The sequence below is a fragment of the Prionailurus bengalensis genome, chromosome E3 (assembly GCF_016509475.1).
Source record: "Prionailurus bengalensis isolate Pbe53 chromosome E3, Fcat_Pben_1.1_paternal_pri, whole genome shotgun sequence".
Classification (NCBI taxonomy): Eukaryota; Metazoa; Chordata; class Mammalia; order Carnivora; family Felidae; genus Prionailurus; species Prionailurus bengalensis.
The window spans coordinates 23214290-23231507 of record NC_057357.1 but is presented as its reverse complement, the minus strand read 5'-3'; the positions used below and the strand labels follow the sequence as shown (position 1 = coordinate 23231507).

At 46.0% G+C, this 17218-nt stretch overlaps 1 protein-coding gene across 2 annotated transcripts; it reads right to left on the bottom strand.

Moving 5' to 3' along the window:
• Positions 1-7533: 7533 nt before the first annotated feature.
• On the bottom strand, positions 7534-17021 carry NDUFAB1 (NADH:ubiquinone oxidoreductase subunit AB1). 2 transcript variants are annotated; one of them, XM_043560292.1, is made up of 5 exons: positions 16808-17021; positions 11012-11128; positions 9524-9611; positions 8481-8580; positions 7534-8347 (listed from the first exon to the last, which is right to left on the bottom strand). In XM_043560292.1, the coding sequence occupies exons 1-4, from the start codon at positions 16973-16975 to the stop codon at positions 8489-8491; spliced, it is 465 nt and encodes a 154-aa protein (XP_043416227.1). In that variant the 5' UTR covers positions 16976-17021; the 3' UTR covers positions 7534-8347; positions 8481-8488. The 2 variants fall into 2 exon arrangements, with proteins under 2 accessions (XP_043416227.1, XP_043416226.1); XM_043560291.1 differs by having other exon boundaries at positions 7534-7692; positions 16808-17015.
• Positions 17022-17218: the final 197 nt, after the last annotated feature.

Here is a 17218-nt window from a genome sequence, read left to right as displayed (position 1 = left end):
GTTGTATGGGAAAGAGGGGTGTGCTGGGACTGGGCCACGTGCTGTACATTGGCTGATCCGCACCTGGAGAATCTGTACAGAGGATGCTTCTGGATTTTATCCCAGTTTTGAAGTTATTCCAGGCACCTTCAAACTAATAGGACGAGCAACTGTCCTCAGATGGAGAATGAGATAAACTCCATCCTGAATATCCTCCCGTACCTTCTGGGGTGATGTCTGGCATTTTCTCAACAGCAGTAACCGACAGAACCCTTTCTACAGTCAGGGTCCCATGAACCAGTCATTAGGGCAAGACGCAAGGACTTCTTCCTACTCTTGCTCAAGAGGCACTCTGCTTAGCCCAGCCATCCTGTGGGAATTTGAGATCCGTCCCGCCCATGAGCTCTCTGCTAACACCACTTGGCTACTTTGAGCCAGATTAACCCCTCCAGCTTTCCCTCGTTTGTCAAGGCTGGTTTTGATCTGAAGCTTTCAATAGCCTATCTTACTCCCCAGATAGAACCTTTCCTACTGTTCACCCCATTTTATGTAACTCCTAATTCTCGAGTTTCTTGCTTCTGTTTTATTCCTCTCCCCTTTATCTAACATTAATCCCTTGCCGTTTTCCCCTTTTTTGTTTTGGAAAATTTCAAACCTACAGAAAGCTGCAATCTGCTACAGTGACCACCTCATACTTTCACCAAGGTTCACCAGTTGTTAAAATATCAACAACATGTGTTTGCTTTCTTCTCCAGACACACATGCACTTTATTTTGCTGGAACATTGGACGGACATACAGAAATATGACACTGAGCACTCACCTCCTAAGAATGACACTGCTGTACCTTAGCACAACACCATTGTCTCATCCAAGAAAATTCATATCAATTCAACAATATCTGTTTTACAGACTGAAATGTCTTCTAGAGCTTATTTTTCCAACTCCTCATCCTTACGTTTTTGAATCTTTACCCCGGTCTTGTGTTTTTTCAGTACCCACTTAGCCTTTCTGCTGTTGTTAATCTTGGTTTGTCTCTCCCACCTTAATTTCCCCCATATATTTCTTTCATCTTAATTTTCACTGTGACCCCAGATCTCTTCCTTTCTTGTCCTGACCCTTGCACTACTTTATGTCGTGGGTTTGTCGCAGTTGGCCACAGCTGGGGTTCTGGAGGAGGTGTGCTCAGGGAACCTGCACGTCACAGAACAGAGTCCTCTCAGCCACCATTCCAGCTCCCTTCTCCATCTGAGTCTAAGTCTTAAATACTCCAGGGGTCCAGGCATCAGAACTCTTGGTTTTTGGTGACAAACCTGATTCGCATGACGTAGGCACTGATTCAGCTCCTGTAAGTGGAAAACCAAGGGTCTCACACCTACAGCCCGATAACAGGCACTCAAGTCAGGCTGTCGGGCATCTGACCCACTAACCCCCAACTCTGCCTTGCCAGATAGTGCTCTTACTGGGGGCTCGTTGCCCTTGCCCTCCACAAACACATGAACATGGTAACCTCAGCATGGTAATCTGGGCACGTACTAGTAGTTGACTTCCATTCATTGTGAGTCTGGGGCTTTCAAATACTCCAACCTGTAGAAAACAGCAGCTTTGGCAGACCATCAAGCAAGGTTTTGACCTCTTGCTATATGCCAGGCCAGTGCTACTTGGAAAGGGACTTGCTCCAAACACTGCCTTCCGGTCCTGTGACTTTGGCTTCTTCGAGTCTTACCATATGCCAGGCACTGGGTCAGATTATGTATGTGCGTTATATTGTCAACACTTCACCACATCCCTCGTCTCCCCCACTTAACCCAGTAAACAGGTGCAGACAAGCGAAGTGGCTGAGCCAAGGGTGTGTGGAGGCTACCATCCAGAACGCAGTTTTGCCTGATGCCAAAGTCTGAGTTCTAGATACACACCTTATTGTTGAGAACCTAGACAAGTCCTTGGCTACTTTGTTTTCTTTCACAGATTTTCTTCTTTCCCTGGTTTAGCTAGATGTCTTAAGGGCACTAACTTGAGTTTGTAAATTGTATTTTTAAACTTTGAACCCTGACATTTGTTTTTTAATTGGCTACCATGTTAAAAATCAAAACAGTAAGTAATCCGGTACTTGATGAAATTTCAACTGGTAGGTAATTTCTCACTCAGTTCTCAGCTCTGATCCATCCTTCACTTTAGGCTTACACATGGAAGGATCTATCCTGGGAACTGAAAGTCAGGAGTTAAGGCTGGGGGCTTAACTCCATGGGGGACTTCACAGCTGGAGGGAACCAGCACGGTGTGGGGGTGGGGGGCAGGGGGGAAGCACTTCACAAACTCACCCTCCAGCCCCGTGACTCCAGTCCGGAGTTTTTCTTGAGCTCTTGCTGGTTATCAGTCATTTGCTTGGGCTAACCCACAAACAAATCCATCATGGTCCTCAACCTCAACCGAAATTCTATCCTCCAATCTAATCCTCCTCCATTCCCTATTTGAGGCAGCAGCTCAAGCAGCACTCAAGCCAGACACTTGAGACAGACCGTAGGCTCGCTGCCTTCTTTGTCTGACCAAGTGTGGCCATTTTTATTCCCACGGTATCTTTCCAGTCTGTCCCTCTTTATCCCAACCCCCAAATCTGCATTTTTCTCATGGGCTCTTCCGGTAACTACCATGTCCATCCCCTCAGCGTACCCTCTGCATAGCTGCCAGCGTCTGAGGCCAAGTGTATCTGACTGAGTCTCCCCTGCAGAAGATCCTGTCAGCACCCTCTGCCAACGAGTTCCTTAACCAGGCTAAGGCCCTCCTTTGGGACACAATCCCAGCCAGAGTCAAGAGCCACAGGCGGCCCCACCCAGGAGCCCATGCTGTAGCAATGTCCCAGACTGAGCAAACTGACTTCCCACCTCCTGCCTTGGTACGCGATGCTCGCCGGCCTGCCTGCCCACCTGGCCGGCTCCTGCAGAACCTTAGAAACTCTGCTCGGGCTTCATTGCCCACCAGTGGTTTTCCCAAGTATCGGTGCCCCTGCTTCTGTTCCACTCCTCCCAGTTTCCACATACTTTTAAGTGTCACTTTTATATTTTTCATTTATTACACAATACATGGTATTTATAAAGAAATACTGATCGGCAGAATTAAGCCAATGTATTCCTACTACATCATGGTGATCATTATTAACATTTTGGTAGGTGTTTTATAGAAACGGATCATGCTAAACATCGATCTTTCCACGTCATTGTGTAAAATTATTTCTATTTAACCAATCTTGTATGGTTGGACATCTATCCGTATGCTGTCAGTGTACCCTTCGTTACATGTACGCGAATTTTTTCCTTTTTTAGTTTGGCAAATTTCAAAGTGAACAGCGGGAAGAACAGTACAGTGAACACACGTGTGCACGCACACGCCTGTCAACTGGCCACCAGTTGTAAACGTGCTGTGTCATTATTCTTTTTTCTTCTCTTGTGCTGACCATCTAAAAGTTAGCTGGGACATCTTGATGCTTTACTCCCAAGTGTAAGTCTCTGTCCCCTAAGAATAAGTTCAGTCTATGTAAGGCTGTTATTAGACCCAACAAATTGAACATTGTTTTGTCACCTATACCCAGTCCAGTTGTCCACTGAACATCTTGATCATTTTCCCCAATCCTTTCAAGCTTCACAGTCCATGAGGTTGACATATCTCTGGTCTCCTTTAATTTAGGATAGTTGCCCTTTTTCCCCAGGGCACTGATTTTTTTTAAAGTCCCGCCTTCTCGATTGATTTCCTGGTGATTAGGTTCAGGTTAATGATTCCAGCAAAACCCGAAGGTGACGTCTCTCTCGGTTCATCAGATTGGGAGCAGTGGTGCTTGTTGGGACACTGCTGATTCTGAATAGAACGTATCACACGGATTCTGACCATCTCTTCTATGAGATGGGGAGCTGAGGACAGAGATGCGTGCTCAGGCCCCACCTGGCAAAGCGTGCCCCATCCATGGCAGGGGTGTCATTGCTTCACTGGGTGAGTGAGTGCACTTGGCTGTTTGGAGGACACGGAAGAGTGAAGAGCAACGTGGCAGAACTGGAGATGGGACAGGAAGCATGTCAAGACCGGCTCTACACCACCCTCTCATCAAGGGAACTGCCCGCAGCAGATGCACAGATCCTCAAAGACATTTGTAGGAGGCCATTAGAACCAAATGCACGCAATCGCATTGATTCTGTTTTAATTCACACACTTTGGAATACTACATTTGGTCTGCCTGTAGTGGCACACGAGTCTGTCAAAGAATTTTCCAACAAGTTCTTAGAGCAGAAATATCTTTGCTGTTAACACCCAGATCCTAAAATAGCATTACCAAGGAATTATCTGTGTGTGACTCAGTGAGTTTTTTCCCTTATTCTGGCTCTTTGGAAACTTCCCAAGGATGTGAATGGGCATTGCACTGGCAGTGTGTGGTTAAGACGGTAGCAAAGCATTCGCTGCCAGCACTGACGTGCACAGACTTTGTGACCTCAGGCAGAAACAACCACTGATGGGTTTTTTGGCGGAATGTGCAGCTGCCAAGGGGTTGAAATAACCAGGAGAACAGTTTACCCCGGATGTTAAACTGTGGTTCATCCCAGTCAAAGCAGCTGCCTGCAGCCTATTTTCTTCCCTGTTGGCTCTCCAGTGCCCAGTAAGCACGCAGGCCATTCCCTGATTAAATGCTGCTGTTAAGAGAGGATGCTCTTTGTGCTCCAATCCAGCATTTTCCCAAGAACTCGTAGTATTAAAACATACGTATATGGCGCAACGTAACGATGAACACCAGCCTCCTGTTACTGGAAAAGCAGGTAGGTCTGCTGTCTGCCAAATGTATGAGAGCGGCAGCACAGAAGGCACTGGTGGCACCAGGTGCCCCCAGGAAGGAACCCAGGCCCAGAAGGGACTCAAGCCACCTCCTCTCTCGGCCATAAGATCCTCTCCCAGCTGAGGGTCACTCAGCCCCTGCGCTTCTGGGACAACCTCCTATTTGCCACAAGCCCTCACTTCCCCTGCCTACGAACAAGACGTTTTGGTAGAAGTGGAGTAATTATTTTGGCAGGCCTCACACGGAACCTCATCAAGAGCGAGGCGGCTGCCTGCCTCAACCCCGAGGACCTCACACAGGGCCCGTAAGAATAAAGAGAAGTGCTGGTACTTTCTGATGTGTGACTTACAGACTGACTTACATGTCAATCTGACCTTCCAGTAGCAAAGAGAACTTTCTGTCCTCCCAAAGTATTAAATTCTATCCATTTGGAAAGAGATCCACAGGACAGGGAGAAAAAAATTCGTCGCACATGCTGGTGTCAGCTGATACATCTGATAATCAAACTAATGGAGCCCCCCAAAATTTTTTTCTAAGGCAAAAAATCCTTTTATCACTAACACTCATTCCTTACATTAGAAGTAATGGGAGAGACATTTATTTCAAGTACACTGCTAGAAAAGTTTTTTTTTTTTTAACGCATGAATCCCAAGGACTAGCCAAACCTTTAAAAATATTAAGCAAACATGATATTATACATGGAAAATCCGATAGACTCCACCAAAAGTCTGCTAGAACTGATACAGGAATTCAGCAAAGTTGCAGGATACAAAATCAATGTACAGAAATCAGTTGCATTCTTATACACTAACAATGAAGCAACAGAAAGACAAATAAAGAAACTGATCCCATTCACAATTGCACCAAGAAGCATGAAATACCTAGGAATAAATCTAACCAAAGATGTAAAGGATCTGTATGCTGAAAACTATAGAAAGCTTATGGAGGAAATTGAAGAAGATTTAAAGAAATGGAAAGACATTCCCTGCTCATGGATTGGAAAAATAAATATTGTCAAAATGTCAATACTACCCAAAGCTATCTACACATTCAATGCAATCCCAATCAAAATTGCACCAGCATTCTTCTCAAAACTAGAACAAGCAATCCTAAAATTCATATGGAACCACAAAAGGCCTCGAATAGCCAAAGGAATTTTGAAGAAGAAGACCAAAGCAGGAGGCATCACAATCCCAGACTTTAGCCTCTACTACAAAGCTGTCATCATCAAGACAGCATGGTATTGGCACAAAAACAGACACATAGACCAATGGAATAGAATAGAAACCCCAGAACTAGACCCACAAACGTATGGCCAACTCATCTTTGACAAAGCAGGAAAGAACATTCAATGGAAAAAAGACAGCCTCTTTAACAAATGGTGCTGGGAGAACTGGACAGCAACATGCAGAAGGTTGAAACTAGACCACTTTCTCACACCATTCACAAAAATAAACTCAAAATGGATAAAGGACCTAAATGTGAGACAGGAAACCATCAAAACCTTAGAGGAGAAAGCAGGAAAAGACCTCTCTGACCTCAGCCGTAGCAATCTCTTACTCGACACATCCCCAAAGGCAAGGGAATTAAAAGCAAAAGTGAATTACTGGGACCTTATGAAGATAAAAAGCTTCTGCACAGCAAAGGAAACAACCAACAAAACTAAAAGGCAACCAACGGAATGGGAAAAGATATTCGCAAATGACATATCGGACAAAGGGCTAGTATCCAAAATCTATAAAGAGCTCACCAAACTCCACACCCGAAAAACAAATAACCCAGTGAAGAAATGGGCAGAAAACATGAATAGACACTTCTCTAAAGAAGACATCCGGATGGCCAACAGGCACATGAAAAGATGTTCAGCGTCGCTCCTTATCAGGGAAATACAAATCAAAACCACCTCAGGTATCACCTCACACCAGTCAGAGTGGCCAAAATGAACAAATCAGGAGACTATAGATGCTGGAGAGGATGTGGAGAAACGGGAACCCTCTTGCACTGTTGGTGGGAATGCAAAGTGGTGCAGCCGCTCTGGAAAGCAGTGTGGAGGTTCCTCAGAAAATTAAAAATAGACCTACCCTATGACCCAGCAATAGCACTGCTAGGAATTTATCCAAGGGATACAGGAGTACTGATGCATAGGGCCACTTGTACCCCAATGTTCATAGCAGCACTCTCAACAATAGCCAAATTATGGAAAGAGCCTAAATGTCCATCAACTGATGAATGGATAAAGAAATTGTAGTTTATATACACAATGGAGTACTACGTGGCAATGAGAAAAAATGAAATATGGCCTTTTGTAGCAACGTGGATGGAACTGGAGAGTGTGATGCTAAGTGAAATAAGCCATACAGAGAAAGACAGATACCATATGGTTTCACTCTTATGTGGATCCTGAGAAACTTAACAGGAACCCATGGGGGAGGGGAAGGAAAAAAAAAAAAAAAAAAAGAGGTTAGAGTGGGAGAGAGCCAAAGCATAAGAGACTGTTAAAAACTGAGAACTGAGGGTTGATGGGGGGTGGGAGGGAGGAGAGGGTGGGTGATGGGTATTGAGGAGGGCACCTTTTGGGATGAGCACTGGGTGTTGTATGGAAACCAATTTGTCAATAAATTTCATATATTAAAATAAATAAATAAATAAATAAATAAATAAATAAATAAATAAAAATATTAAGCAAATTCAATATACACAAGTACTTCACAGACACTGAAAAACTGAAGACTGAGAAAAATGTTGGTTTTATAGATTTATTTTCAAAGGGCAAAACAGACAATTTAAATACAAGTCTAAACAGAATTACTCTGTCAAAGGCAGCAATAATGCCAAAACGCGTTCTCACTTCCAGACACTTGCCAGCATCTTCTGAGTCTTCTCTCAGTGAAAAAAAGGGGTCTGGCAAAAACAAAGTAAATTCAGTGTTTCTCTTTGGCGCACTGACTTTTAGGGACTTGGAGGTGCTCAATCCAGGGTAACTAAAGTTATAGATACTTGATACAATGTTTTATTTAAAAAGTCAATCACTTGATTAGAGTGTAAATAACAATAGCTAATGTCTACTGACAGGCTTCTTTACCATCAAGCATGGTTGTAAGTGATCTGCATACACTACCAACTTTCTCCACCACAAAAGTCCCAGGTAGGTCCTGTCATTATCCCCATTTTACATATGAGGAAGCAGGTTTAGAGGCTAGACAGCCTGCCCAAGGTCACCAGACTTACAGACCCGGACAGAGCTGAGAATCAAGTCCAGTGTCTGACTCCAGAGTCCATCCTCTTACCCAGGAGGCCTCTCCTGCCTGATTAAGCTTCAGGCCATTTGACAACTTCTGGGACATCAGGCTGGGCTGGCTTCGGGTGGGTAACTGAGGGCAGTAGAGGGCTCCGCTTCTGGGTTACCTTGCTCAGTGTTTTGTACAAGACTGCTTTTATGAGGAGGGCTGACAATCAAGGAAGTCCTGTCCAAGAATGAATTGTTCACGGCCCGTCTCAAGGATAAAGATGATCACTAAGGCCGGCCCCCTTTGAGTGGCAGATAACCAGAAGGGACCTGCATTTCATAACCAGTGAAAATCTGTCAAGCGTTTCCAATTTTTCCATTTTTCCCAAGTCTTACTTTACTGAAGAACTACAGAGAGATTAATTCTATGGGAGAACAACATTCTGTAAGTCAAATTATTTACCTGATACTTTATTCATAAACATCCTTCTTATCTGCAATGTAATCTACAATTTCTTGTGGACACATTAACTTTTCAGCATCTGTATCAGGGATTTCAAACCCTGCAAAGAAAATGTATAATGCATGAGTGTAGAAAAAATCATTTAAAATTAAAAGCATCTAATGCTTCCTTACCACCCACAAGTACATCAAAATTCTCCAGCAACCCCAAATCCCATTTAAGTTATGGGCCAGTTATGTTCTAGACAATAGTTACATAATGTGTGTAACAGCTGGTTCTTTTTTTAAAAGATAAAATTCATATGATAGAAAATCCACCACCTAAAGTGTAAAATTCAGTGGTTTTTTAGTATATTCGCAAGGTTGTACAACCATCACCATTATCTAATTCTAGAACATTTCCATTACCATGTTCCCATCCTACCCCTAACTGATGCAGTCGCACTAGTGAGCATAATCTCTGAGGAATTGTAACTAAGTTCTGTCCTGTAGGATGGCACAGAAGCCCCTTGGCTTTCATTCAGGCAACTTACCCAAAAACTGCTGTGGAGCCTTAAAGAGGTCTCCTGTGCACAACTGTCTGAGAAAGCCATGTAACCTGGGGGTGTGCATGGGAGGCTCCGCAGGAAACCAGGCCTGTACGTGTGTGTGTTCTGGGCACACCCAGTTACTTCTCTGGGCACGGTCACTTTGGCCTAGCTACGAGAGGTGCTGAGGTGTGTTCAGCGTCTCCACAGGTGAGGTTCTGCTTGAGGTGGAGCCCCCACCTCAAGCATCTAAGTCCATCCTCCCCCAGGCCTTTCCTGGTCACTCAGCCCTTGGCACCACACCAGGCACCCTACTGGCCCTGTACCAAGTGGGTTCTAATTGAAGGCACCATCCCTAGCGTTGACTTCACCAGATGCTCACCTGATGCTAAGTAAGCAGGCATGTATGTGGCGGGGGTGCTGTTTCTATTTCTATATTTGATTTAAATCCCAATTCTGACTCCCAGCATTTCATACACCTAATTACACTGTGCAGACCCCAGACTTAGCCTTTTACCAAATTCGTCCTCCATGGCCATGATAATCTCCACTTGGTCCAAACTGTCTAAGCCCAGGTCTTTCATAAAGTGGGAATTTACCGAGAGCTGCAAGAAAGGAATGCCAAATGCAAAATTCAGTCCGTGATGACATTTGTTTCTCAAAGTAACAGGGAGGTACAATGTCAATTAATCATTAGGTAGAAGAGGTTTCTTAAAGAGGCCATATTTTAAATAGTGATAATCAGCAGTTTATGTTTAACCTGTGACAGCATTATATCTTAACTTATTCAACCTTGTTTTGAAATGGTTAACAATATATAGAAGGCTTAGCAATGGATTTCACCTTATGTATTTCACTAAGATCTTTGATTTTTGCTCTGAAAAACTATCCTGGAGATGTAATGTACAACACGGTGATTATAATAACACTGCACTGCATATCTGGAAGTTGCTAGGAGAGCAGATCTTAAAAACTATCATTATAAGAGGGGCGCCCGAGTGGCTCAGTCAGTTAAGCTACCTGACTTCAGCTCAGGTCATGATCTCACGGTTTGTGAGTTTGAGCCCTGTGTCGGGCTCTGTGCTGACAGCTCAGAGCCTGGAGTCTGCTTCAGATTCTGTGTCTCCCTCTCTCTCTGCCCCTCCCCCACTTGTGCTCTGTCTCTCTATCAAAAATAATTTTTAGGGGCGCCTGGGTGGCGCAGTCGGTTAAGTGTCCGACTTCAGCCAGGTCACGATCTCGCGGTCCGTGAGTTTGAGCCCCGCGTCAGGCTCTGGGCTGATGGCTCAGAGCCTGGAGCCTGTTTCCGATTCTGTGTCAGGCTCTGGGCTGATGGCTCGGAGCCTGGAGCCTGTTTCCGATTCTGTGTCTCCCTCTCTCTCTGCCCCTCCCCCGTTCATGCTCTGTCTCTCTCTGTCCCAAAAATAAATAAAAAACGTTGAAAAATAATTTTTAAAAAATGTCATTATAAGAAAAAAGTTTCTGTAACTATGTGTGGTTATAGATATTAACCAGACTTAACTGTGATCAATTCAAAATGTTATATAAATATCATGATGTTGTATACCTGAAACTAACATAATGTTATTGCCAATCAGATCTCAATAATAAAAACCCCTCTATCCTACCTATACAGTACATTCAGTTATTAAAGAGGGAATTTATGTACCACTGTGAGAAAAATACTAGCGGATAAATTAAAAAGCAACATGCAGAACAGTGTTTACAGTATTCTACCACTTGCGTTTTAAAAAGGGTAGGCGATAAGGATCACATAGTACATAAAGTATACATACATGTACAAACGTGTATACTTCCTTGTGTATGTACTGAGTATCTCTGGAAAGATACACAAGAACCTGGTTCCACTGGCTGCCTCCCAGAAAGGGAACCATGTGGCTAGGAGTCAGGGAGACTTTTTACTGAATATCCCTTTGAACCCTCTGAATTCTGTAGCATTGATTAAATGCTAATTTAAAGAAAAACATTAAGCCACGTCAGTTACCTTTTCAGGGTCGATCTTGTCATAGAGTTTCAAGACATAAAGAACACGGTCCTTGATTCCCTCTAACGTCAAAGGGGGCGCATCACTATACTGGCGGCACAACTGCGTTACTGGAACCTAAAGCAAGGAAGGGCAGGAACAAAGCGGTGTTGAACCGAACATGCCTCTAGGTCAATGCACTAGCCCACAGATGCCTTCCACAGGACTTCTGGCACTTCAGAGAACCCACATCCTCTGATTCTACTCCGGCCATTAGGCCACCCGGTGTCACAACGCTGGGTTGTTTCAGAAGCCCTAGCGGTTCAGCAGCATAAAAATGGGCCTCCTTTCCCCTCAGAGCCAGGACTGCCCCGTCTGGCCCAGGCAGACTTTCTGCCACTAAAACCAGATAGGGTCTGCAGATAAGTGGAAGTCTTCCCGTGGCCCCTTCTGCAGCACTCCTGCCACTCTGAGGCACTGCCACCGTTAACAGGCATGCCTGAGTCAAAGTAACCCACCTGGAAAGAGCTGTCACGGTAAATGGAGAGGCAGCTCACCCTGAGGGCCACACCGCAGGTCTAAAATGGCCCCAGCAGTGATTACACTGACCTTGGCCAGGGCAAATGAGCCAACTACCAGCCTGAAGGAGATGAGGGAGCCCGACAGTCCCTATGGTCCAATTTGTTTCCCTTCAGGGTAGGCTTGCCTTACCGCCACCAGCAAAACCATGAGGCTTTCTGGGTTTTACCGTGATGGGACTCGTATCTCAAATGTCTCTGGTACTAGCCTACTTGATATTTAGCTAGGTATTAGAGTCTTGGATGGATTCTTTCACCAAATCTGAAAAGAAGTCCAACTCACAGCTCAGCGGGCTTAACGCTGTGGAAGGGACAATGCAGAACAAGAGAAACAAAACAGCTGTCTGATACTTCTGCTCACAATGAAGTCCCTAATCTGAACTGGTGTGTTTACCTTTTAAAGTTGATTTTAAACCTGCAGTTTTGAGTTCTTAGGGCAATTTCCCATAGAAAGTGGGTTTGTGTGTTGGGGCTCAGGTCCCTGAGACTGACAGAGGTCTATGAAAATCATAATTAAAAATGCTGCTGAATGAACCAAACCTGTATATACCTCTATATAAGAAATATTTATCTTGCAAAAAAAAAAAATCACATACTGAAATCAGGTTTATGGCTATTCTAAGGTATTTCTGAGTACTTTCAGAGTTTAAGACCACTTATTATTTTTGGCTAAATGTGTAGTGTCCTTTCCTTTCCGACTGCAGTGTGAGTTAAGGAGACTGCTGCTCTGGGACCATCTCTGGGCCTACTTAACCACAATCACTAGAAGTCTCCACAAGCCACAAGTAAAATGAAGCAGCAGAAGGGACCAAAGAGAGGAGAAAGGAGTTAATAGTGGTGATGACAGGAAAGAACTCTGAGGGGGAAGGATCTGGCAGAGGCCTTGTCTGTGCACATCAAGAAGAGGTATGAGGGGGAATTCCTGCTGAGGAGGAAGGGAAAAACGGGAGGCTGTGCTGCAGAGCCCACGAGGGAGGAAGCCGGTGAAGACACATCTGCACACAACTACCCAAGTGGCCCACTAGGTGTCAGCACCGTCCCCAGCAGCACTGGCAGGTGCACGCACTTGGGTCAGGTGGGCACCACATGATAGTGATGAAAATAAAAGTGTCTCCACCTGGAGAGCACATGCCAGTCCAAAATGGGGGGCTACCGTGGGCTCGGTATAGGGCAGGCAGGTACAGTGGGGGGCGGCTCAGACTCTGGAATAAGATGCCTATGTTTGTACCCTGGCACTAGCTCTTTCTTACTAGCTGTGTGGCCCTGGGCAAGTTACTTAATCCTTCTATGTCTCAGTTTCCCTATCTGTAGAATGAGGACAAGCAGCAGTACAAAGCTCACAGCACTGCTTGAGGCATCACCGAGAGAGCGTGCAGGGCTCAGAACCGCCCGGCTCATCCACAGTGAGTGCTCTGGAGGCCTGCCTAGGAGGATCAGGGTAATGACCTGCCAATCTGAGGCTCTGGTGGTAATGTGGCCCCTAAGTACTTGATCCCACTCGTTCCCTCTCATGCCCCCCCCCCCCCCCCCACCTTCTGGTCTCTTTATGGACTTCTTACCCTAGACTGGACTATGGCACTGCGCTAGGCACTTTACAACCATCATCTCCTTCATTCTGACAATAGTCCCATTTTACGACAGGAAACTGAGACAAAGAAAAGTTAGGAATCCAGCCCCAGGTCTCCCAGCTTGGCCTCTTGGGAGGGTCTTATTGCCTCCTTCCTGCTGGACTCAGCTATTTAAAAAAAGAGAGAGAGAGAGAGAGGCACACAGAATGGGAACGGACACCCCTGCAGTGTCCCCAACAATCAACAATGTTTTTGGTGTTGTTTTCCCCAAGATCTACACTAAACAATTCTATGTGACATAAGTCACCTCCTACAGCCATCAGAGAAGGCATTGTATGCAGGCAAAGAATTAACTACCCTCTAGACCAGTAGAGACAAATTACCTGGTTCATTTCCCTCAACATCCATCCATCTCTACTTGGGCGCATCTCTGACTAAGGGAAACTGAGGAACCTCAGTTTAAAGCTAAGGAGACAGCTTCAAAGGCCATCTCTATCAACTGCCCCCCCCCCCCCAAACAGCTCCACCCGGGTCGCAGACATTTTGACGTCGGTTTGGAAATCCTTACGTGTCCCCAGAACACCTGCTCGCAGACCTCTATTCCTTATTTGCCCCCTGGTGCTCTGGCCAGAGACCAACGTCCACCCTTCCCAGTGTCTCACCATCATGTTTACTGGGTCACCCAGCCTGGCTGACTGGGAGGAAAGATCTCCCTTATTCAACAAACCTTGTTTCACATTTACTCCCTGCAACCTACACAGAGCACCCACATTCCTTAGCGCCCTTCACAACATGCCTACATCTACCTCAACTCGGGTCTCCCCTCCATTCCACTGGCACCCGAGGGTCAACCATAAGAGTCCCAGGCTCCTCCTGGTCTTTGCATGTGCTGTCACACCCTGGCCTGAATGCGTGAGAAACTGCCGCCTTTGAGACCCTGCTCACCGGAGGCACTAGGTAGGTCCCTCTTCTGTGCTGTACACGCACCCTGTTCTCACACATGGCTATGTCTCAGCAGCCCGTGAGCTGTACCTCCTGTGCCTAGCACTGTGCTGTAGGCTGGAACTACAAAGATAAATAAAATATCACCGCTACCCTCAGAGGAGCTTTTATGGCATAATGGGAAAGACCAATCCAAAGAGATTATTTCAGTTGTAATAAAAATGTAGCAAGAGCCATGACAGATGTACTTGTAGGCTGCTTCAGGAACAACGTCGTCATTCAGTCCTTGACAGGCAAGGAAGAAACAGATACCAAACCTGGAGTCAGCCCTGAAAGGACAGGGTTATTCAAGGAGGGAAGGTCAGGCCAAGAAAAAGAACTGAGGCCTGAAAGTATAGCCGGTGTGTTTGGTAAGGAGACTGAAGGGTAAAGTGGTTCACAGACAGGCTCTGAGGCTGAAGAGGCAGGGCCCAGGGCTGCAGAGACCTGAGTAAGACAAAACAGCTGGGCTTTCCCTGCACAAGCATTCTGCCTTCATCTGGGTACCGTGCCCCATAGAACACTTTAGAAGTCTTCTTTGTGCTTTGCCTTTGACACAGTTCAGATTTGGGGCCTGCCTGGGTCAAGAATAAGACATCCAAGTTCCATTTTAGGCCACCACCCTTGTTTTTCTTACCTTCGATTTTATACTGTCATATTTTTACATCCAGGAGACCTGCTTCATAGCTTCTTTTAGGGGGCAGGGATGAGTCAGAATATAAATGAATAACTAGTTCCCCTGGAGTCAGCATAGTGGATAGATTTGAGGAGAAAAAAATCTAATGGAAAAGAATGGGTGGAATAAGCAATAGTCCAGATGAAATGAGCGAGGGCTGGAGGTGGAAGTTTGGGGTAACTGGGAGACAGGCAGTAACAAACCAAGAGAGTGAAGAGACAGACCAGGAAGAGAGTGTGGTAAGAGATCTTTGGAACTTACCAACATTTAAGGATTAGAAAGTGTCCCAACAGGGTAGGAGCAGAGAGACAGGGAAAAAGGGCGAACCACAACAGTGTAGAACAATCTAGAGAACACCAGCAGGGAATGAGCTGGCAAGTTTAACACGAGGCCACAGAATGTCCAATGAGTTATTAACTGGTGTCTTTCCTTTGTATCTCTCTACCTTCAACAGCTAAAAGAAGGTCTGGCCCATAGCTGTCCTGTTCCTTTGAAAGAACAAGTGTTTACTCACTCTCTCTTCAATCAGCAAAGGATGTAAGGTGGTTAAATGGGAGCACTTGGTCAAAATCACTTTGTAAATATAAATAAAATAGTTTTTCTGCTGTATACATGAACCAAGCAGAGGTAGTGGAACATCTCTGAGCACCCTTCCGTTCAAGCTGTGGTCCAAGGACCAGTGGCACCAGGATCTTCTGGGAGCCTACTGTAAATGAAGACTCTTGGGCCCTTTCCCAGACACTGTATTTTAGCCCAAGTGATCTGTAAAAATCAAGTCTGAGAATCAGTGCTCTATGAATAGGGGCAATCATTTTGCATTTTAACCTACAATGGAAATCCCTCTCAGGAAGAAAACACTCAACAACTCTACATACTGCCCTTTACCTCTTAACTTCAAGGTGACAGTTTCAACCTTTTGATTCAGGCAATGGGGCCAATGCCCTATGAACTAATCCATCACACGGTCATCTCAACCCTAGCCACAGAAAAGAATCACTAGGTGACTTTTAAAAACAGACACCCAGGCCCCAACTCTAGAAATAATGATTGACTTGGCCTGGGCATCCTTATTGTTATATTCTAATATGTTGTCAATACTGAAATATTGAAACCACTATTGAGTCCACTGGTTTGGGGGGGTTCTCAACTTGACCCTGAGAGTCTATTCTACCTTAGGGCAGTAGTTCTTGATCTTGGCCCAACCCTTTAGTCACCTGGGGAGCATAAATGAAAATCCATGCCAGGGCCTCATCTCTGATAAGTAAATCAAAATGCACAGTGGTGGAGAGGAGGGGGTAAGGGATTTCTTCCCCCTTCTTTTAAGCTGCTCAGGTGATCTGAATGTGCAGCAAGGGTTGAGGGTGGAAAATGACTGCCCTAAAGACAATTTCTGCCTCACAAAGGTTTCATCCGACAGAAAGGCTAAATACTGCTTTTTTTCCTATCTTTCCTTCAGGAAGCAAGTGAACAGGCAAAAGGCATTACAGGGAGAAATCCCGAACAAGAAATGCTCTGGAGAAGGTTATAGGCCAGTGTGGCTTCCTTTTTGCACCTTGTCATTAGTTTTCCCCTAGAAAGCTATCACGGTATTTGTCATTATAACTACAACTAACGGAAACCAGTATTTTGAGAGCTTACCAAGCACCGCAACTAGGTGCTCTACCTACAACATGCTCTCAAAATCTCGTTGCAACTCCATAGAGACTAGTACCCCAACTTTATCAGCCGTTCAGACTGATATTAGGAAGGTAATGGACTTGCTCAAAGTTTCGGAAAGTGGGAGCCAGCATTTACACCCAGGGGTGTTTGGAGGGTCTGTGCTCCGGCTCTTAAGCACTAGAACACCCGAGCTCCCAGCAGGGGTCAACCAAGCACCATGAGGTAGTGGGACAGGCATTGAGCCAGATGTCCCCTGGCCACACCCGCCGCGGCTGGCGTGCCCCGCTGTCTGACCCCTCCCCCACACCCCATCCCTGACCCCTGCCAAGCCCGCAGCAAAGTCACCGCGAGTCACCTGCGCGAGCACCGAGGCAGGATGCGGAACCCCAGGTCTCGTCCGGGCCCCCGCGGGGCAGAGAGTGTTGCTGAGCGGCCGGACTGCGGCCAGCGTGGGGACCCGGGGCAGCGGCGCGAAGGCCGCAGGCAGTCGGCGGACACAAGCGGAAAGGACACGAGCCGCCATGGCTACGCTGACCCAGGATGCACTGCGCCGCGCCCGCCGGCCCAGTTTCCTCTCTGCTCCGCGCAGGGGACGCACAGAGCGGCGCAGCCTGTCGCCACTGGCCGTAGCGTCCCCTGGCGGCTCCTGGTGGCACTGTGCCCTCCTGGAGTGCGGTCCAGCCCTCCAGGGCAAGAGGCGACCAGCCGCTAGCGCCAGAACTAGAACCTCGTGCTTAGTGTCTTTCCCTAAACACTAATATGTGAC